This window comes from Protomyctophum parallelum, assembly GCF_964188405.1.
Source record: "Protomyctophum parallelum genome assembly, chromosome: 17".
Taxonomy (NCBI): domain Eukaryota; kingdom Metazoa; phylum Chordata; class Actinopteri; order Myctophiformes; family Myctophidae; genus Protomyctophum; species Protomyctophum parallelum.
Genome location: NC_139719.1, coordinates 43297204 through 43311972, shown reverse-complemented (window position 1 = coordinate 43311972; position 14769 = coordinate 43297204). Strand labels below are relative to the sequence as shown.

Here is a 14769-nt window from a genome sequence, read left to right as displayed (position 1 = left end):
GACAGATTTTACACTGCGACGCGTTGTGAGCTTGTAGATAGATTATTTTCAGCATGCAACCAAGTGTAAAATGACTTATACTGGATCTCTTGTCCACTAGTCCCTTCCTAACATTTTAGTCTAGTTTTTATTTGTCGACGATTTTTTTTTTTTTTTTTAGATATTTTTTTGCGGCTTACGCCTTTTATTGATTTTTTAAGGGACAGACAGTAGGCTGACAGGAAACGGGAGAGAGATGGGGCACGGTGGCACAGTTGGTAGTGCTGTCGCCTCACAGCTAGAAGGTCCTGGGTTCGATTCCCGCTCGGGGCGCTGTGGGTGCTGGCGGCGTGTTTCCTCCTCCGCGTCATCAGTGCCCATACCCGAAGGTGGGGTTGGCGAAAGGGCCTTTCTGTGTGGAGTTTGCATGTTCTCCCCGTGTCCCCTAGGGTAGGTACCCTCACAAAAACATGCAGTAATCCTGGTCTCTAAACTGCCTCCCCCTGGCCAGCCGGGACGCCTGATGGAGGGGAAAGGAACTGGTTGGAATAACGTGTTCCTTCCACGCGCTACGTCCAACCAGGGAAACTCCCCCCTGTCAGGTGTAAAGGAGCAACTTGGACACTCAAGGAAGGAAGCATGAGTTAAGTCCGTTGCTCTCCCTAGGTTGGCGGAGGGTGTGTAGAGCCCAGGATCACATCACAGGATGATTGACACAGGGGTGAAAAATGGGTTACAAAATCGTGGGACAAAAAATATAAATTAAAAAAAAAGGAAACGGGAGAGAGATGGGGGGATGACATGCGGTAAAGGCCGTGTCGGGTTCGGGAGTCGAACCCGCGGCACACCGCGACTGGATCACCAGTCCGGTGCCCAGACCGTTACGCTACGGCCTGGGCCTTTGTCGACGAAATTGTCAGTATATTTAGTCTTAGTTTTAGTCACCATAGCTCAGTTTTCATTTAGTTTCCACTTAGTTTTTGTCAGTGGAAAACATTTTTCGTCTTAGTTTTAGTCGACGAAAACAACAGTGTTGAGAAGCACTGCTCTACTGGACTTATGGTATAATAATCATAAATAATCTTTGTTTTGTTCTCGGGCAGGTCGGATGTCTCCTCTGAACTCCAGCAGATCGCCCTCATCATCATGTGGAGCAGCAGCTCTCTGCTCAAGGCCTCCACCTGGTGGTTGGAGGCGGCGGTGCGACGTCTTCCCGTCCATAAGAGACACTGCTCGTCATGGTCCGTGGCGCGAGTCCTCCTGACGCGGCGGGAGCAGCGCTATAGCGGCGCTCGGACGGCGTGCGGCGGCTACCACCGCTACGCTAGCGCTACGACGACGCGCCATACGGCGGCGGTGTTCTCACACCGACGGCGTTGTTTGGGCGGCGAGCCCCCCCCTCTGGCCCTCGCCGCTGTGTCCAGGTACGCAGGGCTGTCTCCGTCTCCGTCGCACGATTTAACCCATTCTGACCTGAGATCAGATTCATATACGAGGTTTCCCCACTGGACACACACTGGTCTGATTATAACCCATTCTGACCTGAGATCAGATTCTAAAAAAATGTCAGTCGTTCTTCGATTTTTTTTAAATAGCAGATCTACAAGCTCGTGGTGCGCCACTCGGTGGCGCACCACGAGCTTGTAGATCTGCTGTTTTTCAATAGCTAAAGCATGACATGATGCCGACACCAAAATGGGTTCCCCGTTCAGAATGGGCTAAGTTGATGCTTTTAATTGTCAGCGCAAATAATTAAATTAAAATGTCATAATTAACTTGTAGATCTTGCTTTTTCTGCTTTTGTTATGTATGAAAATCTTTTCCAACATGGAAACGAATATGTCGATTATTATGACTAAATAAATTGGCGATTAACTCAAATAATTGTGATTGTGGGCGATAATACAACATAACTTCAAAAGCTGCTTCTATAAAATGAAGCATGGATTGACACACATTCGGTAAAGGCAACTTTGGGAAAACATCATTTTACAACCCCAAATTTTTGTGTGCGCTGCGCGCGCCATGGTATTAATTTATGATTCATTTGTATTTATTTATTTTATCGCTGTCTAGGACGGGGGTAGACATCGGTGCAAATGTGGGGGGTTCGCCACATGGTTTGAAAAGTGGTCTGAAAATTTTCAGTCTTGGGATTTTTTTTGGCTTTAACCCCTGCGATTATGTAAAGGGATAATATCTGGCTCACACAACAAAACAAAGTATGCGCTTATGGCTGGAAAATAAGGAAGTGAGTCGATCAAATAGAATCCATTTTCTTCGTCTTATTTCTCACTCAAATGTTTTCAAAAACATTTTTCAGAGCAATGTTTAGCTGTGTGTGTGTGTGTGTGTGTGTGTGTGTGTGTGTGTGTGTGTGTGTGTGTGTGTGTGTGTGTGTGTGTGTGTGTGTGTGTGCATGGATGTCATGTACAGCAGTGTCTGAGCGTTTGATTAGACAGCGGTCTGTTATAGAGCGGTCATTATCCAGAAATAACAGACCAGCTGAATTCAAAACGACTGACCAATCGGAATCGAGCATTCAACCAAAAGCCATGTAATAATACTACGTAACGTAACTGTGGAATGCACTTCCCATTGCAGTCAGAACTGCAGCATCACTCCCAATCTTCCGCCGTAGTCTGAAAACCCACCTTTTCAGACTCCATCATGGCCCATAGCACTTACCCTAACACCCCTTAGATAGCATTTCTGTTGGCTTAGATAGCATCTGATACAGACTTATAGCATGTTATGTAGACAGCACTATAATTGCATTGTATGTAGTCATAGCACGTCATAGTACATATGTATAGCATAGTAGTATATATATATATATATATATATATATATATATATAGTTTATATGTATAGTTTCATTATATAGATATTCCACTGTTACTTTCTTAGCTTACGCATGTTTCATGATAAATGTTTTTATGTGATGTATTCTCATGCTTTTTGTTCTTGCTTAAATGTAAATCGCTCTGGATTAAGAGCGTCTGCTAAATGCCTACATTGTAAATTGTAATAATGGCGGTGTGTGTGTGTGTGTGTGTGTGTGTGTGTGTGTGTGTGTGTGTGTGTGTGTGTGTGTGTGTGTGTGTGTGTGTGTGTGTGTGTGTGTGTGTGTGTGTGTGTGTGTGTGTGTGTGTGTGTGTGTGTGTGTGTGTGTGTGTGTGTGTGTGTGTCCTCTCCCCCCAGGAGGTACCGGAGCTACTCCACCAGCTCCATGACGGTGTTCCCTCCCGCCAGCCCCGCCGTCACCGCGGCCGACATCAAGCTCTACCTGCGCTCCAAGAACGTGGCGTTCCACGACGGCCACAGCTGCCTGCACGCGCCCAGCGTCTTCCTGGACCCCCAGGGGGGGAAGGAGGGGGCCCCGGGGCCAGCCTCGGGGGGGGCCTCCTCGACGTCGGGGGGGAAGAAGGAGGGCTTCAACATGTTCATCGACAAGACCACGGGACAGTTCCTCTGCACGGAGACGCTGATGGAGGGCAGCTGGGAGGACCTGCAGGTACGACCGTATCTTGTGTGTTGTGTTAAAGGTATATTCAGTGATTTCACTCAAAAATCCTTAGGTTTCGTTTTTGGCTGTGGGACCCAGCCTTTCGTCCAATCAGGATAGAGAGTCAAAAACGAAACCTAAGGTTTTTTGACCCCCAGGGGTTAACTGGGGACAGGGAGGAACTCCTTATATGGCCAGCACACTCTATAGTAGGGAGGATTATCACAACAAAACAAAAAAATAAGTGATATTTGAATTAAGTGAAATCACTGAATATACCTTTAATGTTTAATTGTTGTACTATTGCTAAAGAAAACGATCTAAGATAAAGGGATTTAAGATCATTATCAGCTGGGCTTTTGCCTGAGTCCAGTACATTCAGCCAAACTTCCGGTCCAGGACTTCCGGTCACTCTTCTCCTAGACTGGACCGTCTATGCTTTCTATGGCATTATACAGCGTCGCAGTCCCTCCCCCTTTCAGAACGACGAGTGGCCCAGGAAATGAAATGCAATGCATTCTGACCATAGGATTTTCTTTCAGTATTTATTTAAAGACGGTTACGCCGCGGACAAAGCCAACTCGGATCGTGACAAATCATGACAATGAACACAATATTTTCTGCCGATCAAATCATTAGAAAGAAGAAAATAAAGGCAGGAGACATAACACTATTTGTTTCGTTTTTCTTCTTATAAATTATTTGATCGGCCCCAAAACATTGTGTTTCATTGTCATGATTTCTCACGATCCGAGTTGGCTTTGTCCGCGGCGTAACCGTCTTTAAATTGTGAGCTTGTAGATCGGCTATTTTCAGCAAGTGTAAAAACACTCTTGATGCCTCAGGCATCAAGGCCCGACAAAATACATTTCAGTCGACTAAATCAACTGTAGATTTAGTCGACTAAAATCGTATGACATTTAGTCGACTAAAACTAGACTAAACACTAAGACATTCCAGGTAAGGCCAAAAAGGCCAAAAAGTCCCAATTTCATCATTCTTTCAGTAGTGGATATGGCCTAATTTAGCCCAAGGAGTGTTTTCTGTGCAAAACTAATGCTTGGAATGGATTCAGAATCATGAAAAAACCCCTAGTTTCATATGTCACATGCTACTGAAAGAATGATGAAATCTTGACTTTTTGGCCTTATATAGGATGTTATGGGTATGGTCATATATTATGCTAATAACTCAATTTCCCACAGGAGTTGAATTTCAAACTTTTAGTACATGTTATTAGACACATTTAGAAACACATTGGTGAAGACATTTCTTGGTAAAGATTTAGTTCCCAGATTTTCATAGATTTCTCTCACTACCAGGACTGTCTGGAGCTGATGGTGAAGGAGCAGAAGACCTTCCTGAGGCCCAGTAACCTGCTGGGTTACCTGCAGAGCCAGGAGGAGCTGGAGGAGAGGAGGAGGGAGCGGGGGGAGGCGCAGAGGATCTGGGACGGCTCCGTACCGCTGGCCCACCTTCACCACGACGAGGTCCAGCTCATCAAAACCATGTTTCAGGTAGCTGTGTGGAACCCCCTTTGGTGTTTTTTTTTAACCCATTCTGACCTGAGATCAGATTCATACGAGGTTTTCCACTGGACACACACTGGTCTGATTATAACCCATTCTGACCTGAGATCAGATTCATACGAGGTTTTCCACTGGACACACACTGGTCTGATTATAACCCATTCTGACCTGAGATCAGATTCATACGAGGTTTTCCACTGGACACACACTGGTCTGATTAACCCATTCTGACCTGAGATCAGATTCATACGAGGTTTCCACTGGGGGACACACTACTGGTCTGATTAACCCATTCTGACCTGAGATCGGATTCATACGAGGTTTCCACTGGACACACACTGGTCTGATTAAACCCACTCTGACCTGAGATCAGATTCATACGAGGTTTCCACTGGGGGACACACTACTGGTCTGATTAACCCATTCTGACCTGATATCGGATTCATACGAGGTTTCCACTGGACACACACTGGTCTGATTAAACCCACTCTGACCTGAGATCAGATTCATACGAGGTTTCCACTGGACACACACTGGTCTGATTAAACCCACTCTGACCTGAGATCAGATTCATACGAGGTTTCCACTGGGGGACACACTACTGGTCTGATTAACCCATTCTGACCTGAGATCGGATTCATACGAGGTTTCCACTGGACACACACTGGTCTGATTAAACCCACTCTGACCTGAGATCAGATTCATACGAGGTTTCCACTGGGGGACACACTACTGGTCTGATTAACCCATTCTGACCTGAGATCGGATTCATACGAGGTTTCCACTGGACACACACTGGTCTGATTAAACCCACTCTGACCTGAGATCAGATTCATATGAGGTTTCCACTGGGGGACACACTACTGGTCTGATTAACCCATTCTGACCTGAGATCAGATTCTAAAAAAATGTCAGTCGTTCTTCGATTTTTCAAAAATAGCAGACCTACAAGCTCTATATATAATAATAATATATATAATATTTATTTCAGAAAACTGGAGGATCTTCTTTTTTTTTTAATTTTGAGGTCAGGCCTAAATGGGTTTGTTTAGTCTAGTGTTTGCTGTGTCTGGGAGATAGATGTACAGTATAGCTGACCTACTGTATATATATACATGTCATACTGCGTTTGCTTTCAGATCACCAACATCTCCAACTCCACCCTGGAGCGGTTCCGGGTCCAGGTCTTCCGGCCCACCAAGAGCCTGGTGTTCCCCTGGTTCGGGGGTCCCTCCTCCTCCTCCCCCCCCATGGAGCTGAGGGGGGTCAAGCTCCTCTCGGCCCAGATCGACCCGGCCTCCGGGAGGGTCCGCTACGCTGACGCCACCGTCCCCAAGCCCTCCGCCTACCACTGCCTGTTCGGCATGCCTCTGGTGGGCCGGGCCGACTCCCAGGTGGTCCTGACGGGCGGAGAGCTGGACGCGCTGGCCGTGAGCCAGGCCACGGGTCTGCCCAGCCTGGCCCTGCCCCGAGGCTTCAGCTGCCTGCCCCCCGCCCTGCTGCCCTACCTGGAGCAGGTGAGTCCCTCTGGGCCCCGCCCTGCTGCCCTACCTGGAGCAGGTGAGTCCCCCTCTGGGCCCCGCCCTGCTGCCCTGCCTGGAGCAGGTGAGTCCCTCTGGGCCCCGCCCTGCTGCCCTACCTGGAGCAGGTGAGTCCCCCTCTGGGCCCCGCCCTGCTGCCCTGCCTGGAGCAGGTGAGTCCCTCTGGGCCCCGCCCTGCTGCCCTGCCTGGAGCAGGTGAGTCCCCCTCTGGGCCCCGCCCTGCTGCCCTGCCTGGAGCAGGTGAGTCCCCCTCTGGGCCCCGCCCTGCTGCCCTGCCTGGAGCAGGTGAGTCCCCCTCTGGGCCCCGCCCTGCTGCCCTGCCTGGAGCAGGTGAGTCCCCCTCTGGGCCCCGCCCTGCTGCCCTGCCTGGAGCAGGTGAGTCCCCCTCTGGGCCCCGCCCTGCTGCCCTGCCTGGAGCAGGTGAGTCCCCCTCTGGGCCCCGCCCTGCTGCCCTGCCTGGAGCAGGTGAGTCCCCCTCTGGGCCCCGCCCTGCTGCCCTGCCTGGAGCAGGTGAGTCCCCCTCTGGGCCCCGCCCTGCTGCCCTGCCTGGAGCAGGTGAGTCCCCCTCTGGGCCCCGCCCTGCTGCCCTACCTGGAGCAGGTGAGTCCCCCTCTGGGCCCCGCCCTGCTGCCCTGCCTGGAGCAGGTGAGTCCCCCTCTGGGCCCCGCCCTGCTGCCCTGCCTGGAGCAGGTGAGTCCCCCTCTGGGCCCCGCCCTGCTGCCCTGCCTGGAGCAGGTGAGTCCCCCTCTGGGCCCCGCCCTGCTGCCCTGCCTGGAGCAGGTGAGTCCCCCTCTGGGCCCCGCCCTGCTGCCCTGCCTGGAGCAGGTGAGTCCCCCTCTGGGCCCCGCCCTGCTGCCCTGCCTGGAGCAGGTGAGTCCCCCTCTGGGCCCCGCCCTGCTGCCCTGCCTGGAGCAGGTGAGTCCCCCTCTGGGCCCCGCCCTGCTGCCCTGCCTGGAGCAGGTGAGTCCCCCTCTGGGCCCCGCCCTGCTGCCCTACCTGGAGCAGGTGAGTCCCCCTCTGGGCCCCGCCCTGCTGCCCTACCTGGAGCAGGTGAGTCCCCCTCTGCCCCCCCCCCCCGCCCTGCTGCCCTACCTGGAGCAGGTGAGTCCCCCTCTGCCCCCCCCCCCGCCCTGCTGCCCTACCTGGAGCAGGTGAGTCCCCCTCTGCCCCCCCCCCCCCCGCCCTGCTGCCCTACCTGGAGCAGGTGAGTCCCCCTCTGCCCCCCCCCCCCGCCCTGCTGCCCTACCTGGAGCAGGTGAGTCCCCCTCTGCCCCCCCCCCCCCGCCCTGCTGCCCTACCTGGAGCAGGTGAGTCCCCCTCTGCCCCCCCCCCCCGCCCTGCTGCCCTACCTGGAGCAGGTGAGTCCCCCTCTGCCCCCCCCCCCGCCCTGCTGCCCTACCTGGAGCAGGTGAGTCCCCCTCTGCCCCCCCCCCCGCCCTGCTGCCCTACCTGGAGCAGGTGAGTCCCCCTCTGCCCCCCCCCCCGCCCTGCTGCCCTACCTGGAGCAGGTGAGTCCCCCTCTGCCCCCCCCCCCCGCCCTGCTGCCCTACCTGGAGCAGGTGAGTCCCCCTCTGCCCCCCCCCCCCCGCCCTGCTGCCCTACCTGGAGCAGGTGAGTCCCTCTGGGCCCCCCCCCCCCCGCCCTGCTGCCCTACCTGGAGCAGGTGAGTCCCCCTCTGGGCCCCCCCCCCCCGCCCTGCTGCCCTACCTGGAGCAGGTGAGTCCCCCTCTGGGCCCCGCCCTGCTGCCCTACCTGGAGCAGGTGAGTCCCTCTGGGCCCCCCCCCCCCGCCCTGCTGCCCTACCTGGAGCAGGTGAGTCCCCCTCTGCCCCCCCCCCCCCGCCCTGCTGCCCTACCTGGAGCAGGTGAGTCCCCCTCTGCCCCCCCCCCCGCCCTGCTGCCCTACCTGGAGCAGGTGAGTCCCCCTCTGCCCCCCCCCCCGCCCTCCTGCCCTACCTGGAGCAGGTGAGTCCCCCTCTGCCCCCCCCCCGCCCTCCTGCCCTACCTGGAGCAGGTGAGTCCCCCTCTGCCCCCCCCCCCGCCCTCCTGCCCTACCTGGAGCAGGTGAGTCCCCCTCTGCCCCCCCCCCCCCCGCCCTGCTGCCCTACCTGGAGCAGGTGAGTCCCCCTCTGCCCCCCCCCCCGCCCTGCTGCCCTACCTGGAGCAGGTGAGTCCCCCTCTGCCCCCCCCCCCGCCCTCCTGCCCTACCTGGAGCAGGTGAGTCGACGAAAACAACACTGATTTCCATATTATCGTCCCGTCCCATAGTTCAAGCGGGTCACCCTGTGGTTGGGAGGAGTCATGTAATCATTTCCAGCAGTGTTGTTTTTGGCAGCAAAGACTAGTTTTAGTCATAGTCTTTTGAATTGTTTTCATTTAGTTTTAGTCACATTTTAGTCACCTGGAATGTTCTAGTTTTAGTCGACTAAATGTCATGAGATTTTTGTCGACTAAATCTACAGGTGATTTAGTCGACTAAAATGTATTTGGTGGGCCTTGATGCCGTCGTAATGACTGTTTCTACACTTGCTGTAAATAGCCGATCTACAAGCTCACAACGCGTCGCGCTGCAACGCGTTGTGAGCTTGTAGATCGGCTATTTTCAGCATGCAACCAAGTGTAAAATGACTTATACTGGATCTCTTGTCCACTAGTCCCCTTCCTAACATTTTAGTCTAGTTTTTATTTGTTGACGAAATTGGGTCTTAGTTTTAGTCATCGTAGCTCAGTTTTCATTTAGTTTCCACTTAAGTTTTCTTCAGTGGAAAAAGGTAGTCGACGAACATTTTTACGTCTTAGTTTTAGTCGACGAAAACAACACTGATTTTCCATATCGTCCCGTCCCATAGTTCAAGCGGGTCACCCTGTGGCTGGGGGGGGACATGTAATCATTTCCATATTATCGTCCCGTCCCATAGTTCAAGCGGGTCACCCTGTGGCTGGGAGGGGACATGTAATCATTTCCATATTATCGTCCCGTCCCATAGTTCAAGCGGGTCACCCTGTGGCTGGGAGGGGACATGTAATCATTTCCATACCGTCCCATAGTTCAAGCGGGTCACCCTGTGGCTGGGAGGGGACATGCGCTCCTGGGAGGCGTCCAAGGCGTTCTCCCGTAAGCTGGGCCTGAAGCGCTGCTCCCTGGTCCGGCCCGGCGAGGAGGCGCCGGGCGCCGCCGAGGCCCTGTCCCAGGGGCGGAGCCTGCAGCGCATCCTCGGGGCCGCCATCGCGTCGGAGCACGAGTCCATCGTGTCCTTCAAGCAGCTCCGGGACGAGGTTTGTAAGCGACCATGGCTTTTTAAAGTTTTTTTTCAACCAAGCTTCTTGTTTTAGGTTGTTATTAGAGAAAGTAAAAGATGAGTGTTAATTTTGTTTCATTTGCTGCTTTCTTTCGTTTTAGGGATTTTAGCAGTTTTTGACAGGGGGGGGCGGGGGCATTCGAGCATGGGGCTAAATATGTATTTTTTTACAAAATATTGTGGCGATTTATTTTTGTATTATTTACTATAGTCCTAATAAACCCCAAGAAATTACATCTGGACACAAAAGATCACAGGATCTATTGAATGTGACAAAGTGACATATTGAGCCTATACACACAGTATAAGCCTTCCCCCAGTAGGCTACCTTCACATTCAGTAGATCCTGTGATCTTCTGTGGCCAGATGTAATTTCCTGGGGTTTATTAGGACTATAGTAAATAATAAATAAATAAATCACCATCACATTTGGTAAGAAAATACATATTTAGCCCCATGCTCGAATGCCCCCGCCCCCCTGTCAAAAACTGCTAAAATCCCCAAAACGAAAGAAAGCAGCAAATGAAAGAAAACTAGAAAAAGTGCCCTTCCGGGCACAGGTCTCCACCAGGTTATCCACAGATCCGTGCAGTTAGAGGTAAAAACACTTTTCGGCCAGTTATAGCGCCACCTTGAGGCTGAGTTGAAATTGTTCATGTGGCATTTCGTCCTCGGCCTAGTGGGAATGTGGGTGCACAATTTCACGGAAATCACGCGATGTGTTCATGATTTGCAGCATTTTGTTTGAAACTGAGCACTCCTGTGAACTTTGGAAGCCAATCTTAACCAATCAGGATGGAGTCTGATAAATCTGAAAGACCCGTTTCGTTGAATGGCTCTAGAGAGACTGTGTACCAATTTGCGTGATGTTTGGACAAAATCTGTAGGTGTACTGTGCAAAAACGTGTTTTGCACAAAGCGGCCTCCTGGTGGCGCTATAACAGGCCGTTCTGGAAAGTTTGGGGCAGAGGTTCATGGTTGGCATCCAGGGAGTGTGTGTGCAAAATATGGCATTGAAAAACTTGTTTTGCACAAAGCGGCCTCCTGGTGGCGCTATAACAGGCCGTTCTGGAAAGTTTGGGGCAGAGGTTCATGGTTGGCATCCAGGGAGTGTGTGTGCAAAATATGGCATCGACCGGGTTAACGGTGGCCGAGATTAGCTGTTCACGGACACACACACGGACACACACACGGACGGACGGAGTGCAAAACATACTCTCCCCACATGCCTTCGGCCTGGTGGAGACAATTAACACTCACCTTTTAGTTTCTCTAATAACAACCTAAAACATCAACCTTGGTTGAAAAAAACTAAAGTTGTCCTTTAAAGGATGGACTTTCAAACTGATGATGTAGAATGTTTAATTCTGGTAACACCGTAAAAGCTAGGTGAGAAAACCGAAAAAAGGACAAAGAATTACACATAAGATTATAACAGACATGCAAGTTATCTGACCAAAATGTACTATATAAAGTCATTTCAATAAAACAGTTAATACAAAATAAACTAGAAAAAGTGCCCTTCCGGGCACAGGTCTCCACCAGGTTATCCACAGATCCGTGCAGTTAGAGGTAAAAACACTTTTCGGCCAGTTATAGCGCCACCTTGAGGCTGAGTTGAAATTGTTCATGTGGCATTTCGTCCTGGGCCTAGTGGGAATGTGGGTGCATAATTTCACGGAAATCACGCGATGTGTTCATGATTTGCAGCATTTTGTTTGAAACTGAGCACTCCTGTGAACTTTGGAAGCCAATGTTAACCAATCAGGATGGAGTCTGATAAATCTGAAAGACCCGTTTCGTTGAATGGCTCTACAGAGACTGTGTACCAATTTGCGTGATGTTTGGACAAAATCTGTAGGTGTACTGTGCAAAAACTTGTTTTGCACAAAGCGGCCTCCTGGTGGCGCTATAACAGGCCGTTCTGGAAAGTTTGGGGCAGAGGTTCATGGTTGGCATCCAGGGAGTGTGTGTGCAAAATATGGCATCGACCAGGTTAACGGTGGCCGAGATTAGCTGTTCACGGACACACGGACACACGGACGGACGGACGGACGGACGGACACGCGGACGGACGGAGTGCAAAACATACTCTCCCCACATGCCTTCGGCCTGGTGGAGACAATAACTGTAACCTGTGAGTTACAATAACATCATGAATTGCTTTAAACAAATGACAATCTCCTCTCTAGAGTGCAAACATGAAATAGAAATCACCATAGACATATATTTGTATCCTTTTAACCCAACAACCATGACATGTAAGTTACTGTATTGTATACCCTTTAACAAACAAGTATTACACCAAGGTTTAACTGCTTTAAATGTACACTTTAGTCCATTCATTCACGGTTATCAAGAAATAAAGTCTAAACCCATCTATTCATTTATTGACGTTGACCGATGCTTCTCAAATTGTCTGAAAATAGATCGGCAGAAACACATTCACTTCAAAGGAAGGCTATTGACGCGAGGTAACACAAATGCAAAAATAAAGATATTATTGCAAATAACACAAAGCAGCAATGATCAACTGTACTGTACTGTACCTTGTGGCCTCAGCCAGGTTAACCCTTGGAATGCCAGCCCCAATTCTTTTGTTTGGGTAACAAATTGGCATATTTTTAATTCATCGTTTTAACATACAAGAAAGATCTGGTGGATTGAAGAGATGTTTTTTTTTTTTCATTCATTGCAAATGTATTCTCTCGATTCGCCACCAGATGGCGGGAAAGCATCATTATGCTGATTTTGGCTAAAATAGACGGATCTTCCTAAGTCACTTCCGGTTGAACGATCAACAACATCCTGTAGTAGTTTGACCCTAGTCAATAGTTTGGCTGGTCCGGATTGCTAAGCTAATGCTATATTTTTCATAACTAAGTCAAATTAACCTCAAATCAACCTCAAAAGATCGCAAAATATCACATTTTTTACACCGACGCACATAGAGACGGCGCGCGTGCACGATAGCGCACGATCACGCGGATTTCGGCCGTTTTTTGGTAAATTACATCCAACATTAGTGATATTAGCGAAAGAATATTAATTTTTGCTCTTTTGACCCCGCGATAACTGATATTGATTGTCATTCCGTTCTTTCCGTTAACGGGAGGTTTAGATTTTTCGATTAATTCCGTTTTTTCCGTGAATTGTAGGCCAAGGGTTAAACATAATAAACGTTTTGGTTGTGTTGTAAACACTGAAGTGTTCCTTTGTTGGCGTAGTTGTTTACATTGCTCTGTACCAGTGTCATATCGCGCCAAACAGTACTCTTAAGCCAAATTCCAATACCCCAAATCTCGGCCACTCGCTCACTCAGCATGGTGGTGGTGTTACGGTGAAATTGGTGACCTGCTGAAATATGTGACAATCGTGTTGACGTCACATAATGTCAGTGTCTGAATGTATTCGTTGCAGTTTGTTCATTAGCAGAGTTCAACCTAGCGGTATTCAGGCCACATATTTAAACATATTTCTGCAGGTCACCAATTTCACCATAATTTGCCATGCTGGAGTGACCGAGTGTGGGTGAGCGAGTGGCCAAGATCTTGGGTAATGGAATTTGGCTGTACTGAGCCACTTCCTTCCGGTCTCTCAGTAAGCCAGAGTCCAGCATAACGTTGAAGGTCCAAAGGCTAAATTGTCCCAAAAGGCGACAGCGCCCTCCTCTGGCCAGGATGAGTAACTGTAGGGCCACTTATGGAAAACATTAACACTTCATACTCAAGATGGCTCTTAAATGGTTATTTACAAGGTGTATGGCGAGCTGAGCAACGTGGAGCAGGTGGCGGGGGTGAAGTGGACGCGCTTCCTGGAGCTCAACAGGATCCTGAAGGGACACCGCAAAGGGGAGCTCACCGTCTTCACAGGTGTGTGTGTGTGTGTGTGTGTGTGTGTGTGAGAGAGGCCTTCTGCTCCATACATGGGCCCCCGGGGGCTTCAGTTCGGGGGCTTCAGTTTTCTGAAAAAGCTATGTTTCTATGTCAGTCGTTCTTCGGTTTTTCAAAAAATAGCAGACCTACAAGCTCATAGCGCGCCACTCGGTGGTGCGCTATGAGCTTGTAGGTCTGCTATTTAAGTGTGTTGTTATGAAAGTGTTTGACAATTCTTGACAATTTTCACCTATAAGACATGGCCTCAAAACAGAAAAAAACTAAACGTAACAACCATAACCATTTCGAGCTTGTTGTGGATCTGCTACTTTTAAACTTTGGCGCGACACAGACCGTCATTCCTCTCCCTGTACCCCCCTCCCCTAAGGTCCTACGGGCAGCGGGAAGACCACCCTGATCAGCGAGGTGGCGTTGGACCTGTGCATGCAGGGCGTCAACACGCTGTGGGGCAGCTTCGAGATCAACAACGTGCGTCTGGCCAAGATCATGCTCACCCAGTTCTCCATGCAGCGTCTGGAGGACAACCTGCAGCTCTACGACTACTGGGCGGACCGCTTCGAGACGCTGCCGCTCTACTTCATGACCTTCCACGGCCAGCACCACCTCAGGTACCTTATTGACCCATTCTGACCTGAGATCAGATTCATACCAGGTTTCCGCCGGACACACACTGGTCCTGATGAACCCATTCTGACCTGAGATCAGATTCTAAAAATGTCAGTCGTTCTTCGATTTTTTTTTCAAAAATAGCAGACCTACAAGCTCGTATCGCGCCACTCGGTGGCGCGATATGAGCTTGTAGATCTGCTATTTTTCAATAGCTAAAGCATAACATGATGCCAACACCAAAATGGGTGCCCGGTCAGAACTGTACACCACCCAGGGGGGCAGTCAGACAGATATTTTGTGAAGCAAGAAACTCCTGAAAGTTCATATAATGGCCTGTTGTGGCGCTGTCACTGGACCCAAAAAAAACCCATAGCTCCATAGAGGCCCATGTATTTGGGCCCAACTTCAC

At 50.4% G+C, this 14769-nt stretch overlaps 1 protein-coding gene across 1 annotated transcript in view; it reads left to right on the top strand.

The window, feature by feature from the left end:
* Positions 1 to 14769, top strand: part of LOC310874381 (twinkle mtDNA helicase-like) — a 37933-nt gene that overhangs the window by 9715 nt on the left and 13449 nt on the right. The window contains exons 2-8 of the mRNA XM_083787156.1: positions 1083 to 1403; positions 3184 to 3496; positions 4810 to 5004; positions 6156 to 6533; positions 9605 to 9832; positions 13613 to 13727; positions 14119 to 14359. Coding sequence (XP_083643282.1) covers positions 1126 to 1403; positions 3184 to 3496; positions 4810 to 5004; positions 6156 to 6533; positions 9605 to 9832; positions 13613 to 13727; positions 14119 to 14359 — 1748 coding nt within the window. The 5' untranslated portion in view covers positions 1083 to 1125. The remainder of the gene's footprint in view (positions 1 to 1082; positions 1404 to 3183; positions 3497 to 4809; positions 5005 to 6155; positions 6534 to 9604; positions 9833 to 13612; positions 13728 to 14118; positions 14360 to 14769) is intronic.